The sequence below is a fragment of the Puntigrus tetrazona genome, chromosome 2, assembly GCF_018831695.1.
Source record: "Puntigrus tetrazona isolate hp1 chromosome 2, ASM1883169v1, whole genome shotgun sequence".
In the NCBI taxonomy this organism is placed as follows: domain Eukaryota; kingdom Metazoa; phylum Chordata; class Actinopteri; order Cypriniformes; family Cyprinidae; genus Puntigrus; species Puntigrus tetrazona.
In genome coordinates this window covers 5,229,203-5,235,554 of record NC_056700.1, presented here as the reverse complement: position 1 = coordinate 5,235,554, position 6,352 = coordinate 5,229,203, and the positions used below count along the sequence as shown (strand labels likewise).

Genomic DNA, 6,352 nt, shown 5'->3' with positions numbered 1-6,352 from the left:
GGAGTTGGAGATTTGGTCAGGATTAATGGTGTTCTCAATGCTGAGAAATACAGGCAGATACTTATCCATCATGCAATACGATTAGGTAAGTGTATGATTGGCCCCAAATTTATTCTGCACCAGGACAACGACCCTAAACCCACAGCCGAAGTTATTAATAACTATCTTCAGCGTAAAGAAGAACAAGAAGTACAGAAGATCTGTGGTTAGTTTTCCAAGATGTTTAAAACAACCTACCAGCTGAGTTCCTTCAAAAACTGTGTGCAAGTGTAGAAGAACTGCTGCTATTATGAAGGCAAAGGGTCGTCACACCAAATATAGATTTGATTTAGATTTCTAATTAGTTCTTTCACTGCATTTAGTTCATTTATTTAAAAAAAGGTTTAAAACTTCCATTTTTGAAAGCATTCTCTGTTTACAGCATTTTTTAACACCTGCACATTTCACTGCATATTGCACAATATGTATAATTACGTGACAAATTAAATTTTATTTTGATTAATATAAAAAGTAATACATTATACATGTATACCAATCAAATTTTTAATCCCCATTTTCATTGGGGACCAATGTTGTTTTGGTCTTTCATGGTATGCATATTGTTCATATCATTTTTTTTATATTTCAAAGAAGAACAAATAATGCAACAAGTTGAAAGGCTGAGTGTATCAGACCAGGTTCTTATAGCACTGTCAGTTCAAACTGTATGGCATTTCATTGCAGATTTGGCAAACTATCCTTTGCATTTGAGATTTGGAGATTATTTCATTATCTGGTTTTATTTCAATGTGTTTTTTTGTTAAGCATTAAGCAATGTAGCTGTATCTGTTATGTTTTTGGAGCAAACAACCGATCAAGGACGTTTAAGTTAAAATCCATTCAATACTAGAATTGCTAGAGCTTTTGTTCATGTGTCGTATTCAACACAAATCATCTCAAACAAAGTGTCACCATCATGTAGGAGATTCATTGTGCAGCATAGAAAAATTCATTGATTATAACGTAACTTAAATTTTTTTTATGCACTTATCAGATGGCCATCTCAAATGGCCATCTGATAAGTGCATCTAGAGACTCAAGACCAAGATGTTTTTACTAGAATCTCAAAACTGGGGTATTTGGTATATACAGCATGGTGTAGTGGCTTAGTTAATGGATCAGCAATCGGGCTGTAGACGGATTATATTTCGAGTGAGCTTCATTGCGGTCATGCCCTTGAACCGGGTACTTCAGTTTATGTCATATGGCCTCCTTATCAAACCATCACACAGTCAGCTGAACTCAGTGTCCACAGGTTTGAATGTTGTCTTCCCCTAATACTCACAAGAAGTAATGGTGATATTGTGGGGAACTTGATGCTGAAAAATAATGAACAAGCCACGGAGATTTAATTGTTATAAAGACATCAAAGTATCTCAGGTCTGGGTTGACAGACCTGGAAATTAAAGTATTCAACACTAACAGATGTACACACAGGGATTTACCTTGATTACTTCATCAATTGCAGGATCTTTGCTAATTAAAATGTATACGTAACTGTGTGTTGCTCCAAATCAAATAAACGCTCTAGAGCCTAACCTCTAGAGAAACCTAAAGGGTTTAGTTTACCTAATAAAAAGATTTAAGATTTACATAATCTGATTTCAAAGTACAATGCATTAGTCATGTACACATTCTTGTCCATTAATCTGATTAATGAAGGAAAATGGAAAAAATGGCACAAGATGGAATTTTAGCTAATCCCAAGTCTTTTGACAGGTCAGTCCCAGGCTTGAAGGTTCAAATTACACACTACTTCTATCCACTTCACTGATAATAGAAATTCAGTAAGAGTAATAATAAAATGAATCTCAAACATTTGAATTTACTTCCTTCACATAAACATTTTGCCTCTGTGGTGCTACCGAGACCTTCTGCTGTTAGTAGAGTAAATGGGAGACAGGATACAAGGTGAATAGTACATAAATTATACACTTCAGCTTTAGGAGCTGGCTTGTGGATCACATGCACCTAAAACTGCACAACAAATAAAGAGTATGAATAAAAACTCAAAGACTTTCTTATCAGGAAACTCAACTGAACTTCAAAACGTTCTCATGGACATCTGAGCTGCTTTTTACCAGTCAGTACCAGTCTTTAAGTAATAGTAGGACATGAGTTCTGCCCTTCTGAATGAAGGATAGAGGGTTTACTATAATGGAATGACACGTTTAACTATTTAAACCTAAATCATATTGTAACATTATTGAAAAATGTCTTTATCTTTTCTGCAGGCATTGTTTCACTTATCTCTCTGGCCGTTCTATCATACGAACGCTACTGTACAATGATGGGCTCCACAGAGGCGGATGCCACCAACTATAGGAAGGTGGCAGGTGGGGTGGTAATGTCCTGGGTCTACTCTTTAATCTGGACTCTGCCCCCTCTATTTGGTTGGAGCCGCTATGGCCCAGAAGGCCCTGGGACCACCTGCTCTGTAGACTGGACAACCAAGACAGCCAATAACATCTCTTACATCATTTGCCTCTTTATTTTTTGCCTGATTGCCCCCTTCCTGGTCATTGTCTTCTGCTATGGTAAGCTGCTGCATGCTATTAAACAGGTGAGTGAAATTTTCATTTCATTGGTTATCTGAAATTAGTTTTTCAACTAAAAATTTTGCATGCGCCCTTGGTAGTTCAACATTTAGCAGCTGCTTATAGTCCGTTCGCTGCAGGGAGCATCCTAAGGGTTATGTTCCATGTTCAAGGGCACAGTGCTGGTAGGGGATCTCAAAAACTTTAGCCAGCATCTCTAAAGGAAACGTTGACCCCAAAATGAAAGTTGCTTTCATTCACCCTTCATGTTGTTTTGAACATGCGTATTTAGTATAATATAAAAGTAGATTACTGAAGAGTCTTTACATGGCTTTTCACATCTACACTCCATAACCAAAAAATACCTGAACACAATAAAATGGCCACAGAGGTATAAATGCAATTAATTACAGGATCTTTTCACTACATTTTTGAATAAGCATCTTTACTATTTACTCCACTACATTAGTAGCGAGGGTTGCAATTACACAATACATTTTGCGTGTAACCTAGCTTTTTCTGCAGCAGTTTATTTTGTCTAAAGTGATGCTGCCAACTACAGAGCACTAAAAGAATTATATCACTGTGCTCTTACTCACCTAAATTTGTCAACAAGGCTACTTTACGAGAATGTGGATAGCTGTGAATCACATGTTTTATACACCATCCAATCTCATGAAAGTGCACATGTTTATGGTTTGATTTGGTGTACAGTTTATATGCAGAAATTGACTCTCTCATGCATATGATATGCAGTGGGTAGGCTTAGGATTGTCGGGTAAATGTGTATCATATGTAGTCGAAAAATGTATTACATGAACGCCAAACATGTGCATATCATATGCATGCCAAAGTAAATTTTTGCGTAGCAATACCATAGTTTTACGTTTTTATTTGGCATACTATTTATATATATATATATATTTTTACAGGGTCTTCATCTATAAGGTGACAATATTTATCTGTTATGCTCAAGAGAAATGCTTTTTTTTCAATTTTGAGTTTTTTTGGCTTCACAAATCAACTCGACAAATCAACTTGTTTTTGTCACATGCTCTCTGTGCATTGTCTTAGACTTTTAGGCCACTTCCCATCTCTCTGTGTTTACAGTCAGTTTGTAGTCCATTTGTTCTTCGGTTCTCCTTGATTAGTGTGTTTTGTTATTTTGTTAAGCTTGTTAGCCCCCTGTGTACCCCTAGCATTTGTTTAGTTCCTTGTTGAATATAACGGTTGCCTGTTTGCTGGTCATTCTGGTCTTTGATGGTTTTTGGTTTATTGTTTGTTTTAGTTTTTCATTTAAATGCTTTTAAAGGTGACATGTCATGAACATCTAAATTTTCCAGTTTTTAAGTGAAAAAATTGCATCTACCGAACAAGGAAACGTGAAAAAGATTAACCCAGTAATTTTGTTTTAGTAAGCCTTTTTCTGCAAGCCTCTGAAAACGTGTCTGATCTCACTTCCCTTGTGATGTTGCATAGGGATCTCATTAACCACCCCTTAATCTGTGAGCTTCCACCCAAGTTGCCGTCATTTTGGTTACGTAATAGACAACTTTGTACCAGTTCAAATGCCATGGAGAAAGTATGAGCAGAACGTGATAAGAGAGCCTCTGGGGAGACAAGAGAGCAGTGGATTTATTGATTATTTAACCGCCACAGACATAATTAACTAGCTGTTAATTTGTGTGATTTTAATGTAAACTTGTGTGTGAATGAGAACTTAGTTTACTACATGCCTTTGAAAGCCACTTTCTGTCCATGTCCTTCAGATGTGTGCATCAGAAGGTATATCAGAAGTTTTAACAAAACAGTTGTTTTTAGCGGGTATGAGCTGTAATGGTGCAGGTCTATGCTGGAAAAGGATGCGGGAAGTAGCAGCTCATTTGCATTTAAAAAGACAGGCACAGATATTCTGCCTTTACTGCTTCCATTCAAAATAGGCATTTTCAAAATGATATAATTAATGATCTGTGGTGCATTTCGTGCTGAAATTTAACACATTCTGGAGACTCCAGAGACCTATTGTATAAAGGGGAATAATAATTCTCCTTCAAGTGCTTCTCTGAGCCTATATTTAGTGCAAGTCGAATACTTAAAGGCACAATATGTAAGATTTTTGTAATAAAATATCCAAAAACCACTTGCACAGTGTTATATATTTCATGCAGTTGTGTGCTTACCTTGTCTCAAAAGTTCTCTAGGTTTTGTAAATTCATAGAAATTCAGTATTTAAATAATGAACCATCCCTGGTCATCGTTGCCTATTAATGACACAAGTGTCCGCCTTTGAATACTATGGCAACACACATGGACAAATGTGGAAGTGACTCTTTTTCCGTGTTGCACATTATAACCATTCACACACGAGTACAAGTGCTTAATTGTTTTTTGAAAATGTACATGCTCTTTGCTCGCCTTTTCTGTGCAATTTATTCTGTGGAAGGTACAGGTTTCATTCATTAAATCCAATTCATTACATCAACCGTGAATATGAATCGTTTCATATATTACAAATAATTAATAGTGAAAACAATGTCTTTTTCTTTTTTTATTGTGGCTAGATAACTTTAAATTCTTTTTTACATCAGTGCTTACGAATTCAAAATTTAATTTAACAATTCAGCAAATCACTTTGTTTGTTAAATGTCCTTTAACTGAACCAAACTCTTCAACTTGGAATATTGCTTGCCCATCTCAGAGGGTAATCACTTTATTAATACACTGTGTGTATTTGTGTTCACTGTGTGTGAAAGCTTTCAATTTCGAATACTGCTTATCAGACATTTCTGAATAATACATGGCAATGCTTGTCTTTTGATGTGTTGTATATCAGTAATGACTTCATATTTGGTTGCATTTTAGTTTGCTGGAATGGAGAGTGCTTGGATAAAAGATGAGAAATGAAGTGCAAATTGCGTGTGCTGACCACTGACCCACAGAGGATAGGATAATAATGTAACAGTTGTTTAACTGCTGGTTAGCTTATTGTAACAACCTATTTTAACTTACTGCTGTCACTGTTTTCAGCATGCATGAAAACGTATATTCTACAATCACTGACTGACAGCTTAGATGTAAAATGTTAGCAATGAAGTTACTCTTAGTGGTGTAAAACAGAATCCTGTAAGATTGAAAAACTATATCCTGCAGAGTTAAGCACTACCCTCAATAAAACAAATCAGAGCAAGCTAATCAATGTCTTCCAGGTTACTAGAAACATCCAGGCAGGTGTGTTTGGACCGGATGAAGCTGAACTCTGCAAGCAGCTTGTCTTCTAAGGGGTTGTCTGCATGATACTGTTTTCAATTAAAGATGGAAAACTTTATGCATGTAGGAAAACAATCCTATTATAGTTCTGTGTAAATATCCATAAATTAAGATGTATTTAAATTTAGTTTAAAGATAATTTAATTGTGGTTGTCAAATGTTTCTATTTTTAATTTTTTTTACATTTTATTTACATTGACTACTAGCAAATCAGGAGAATAATGTGCAGACAGACAGTAGAAGGAAAAGGAAACGAAACGAAAGGACGTGTGGCCCATATTTAGAATTTGAGCTCTCAATTTAAGCCATCCAAGTGCACACAAACAGCAGTGAGTAGTGAACAGACACACACACACACACANNTTTCTCAAGGGTCTCATTTCATTCATGTTATTGAAAGGGGAGAGTATGCTGGTAATTCACTTCCCCAACCAAGTCTGACTCTCTAACTATTAGGCCACGGCCGCCCCTTAGAAGAAGTGGGAGGGGAGTATAACATTATTCCAATA

At 36.1% G+C, this 6,352-nt stretch overlaps 1 protein-coding gene across 1 annotated transcript in view; it reads left to right on the top strand.

The window, feature by feature from the left end:
• The window catches only part of LOC122361101 (parapinopsin-like), a 26,403-nt gene that overhangs the window by 15,134 nt on the left and 4,917 nt on the right, over positions 1–6,352 (top strand). Inside the window, exon 3 of the mRNA XM_043262062.1 lies at positions 2,274–2,602. Coding sequence (XP_043117997.1) covers positions 2,274–2,602 — 329 coding nt within the window. The remainder of the gene's footprint in view (positions 1–2,273; positions 2,603–6,352) is intronic.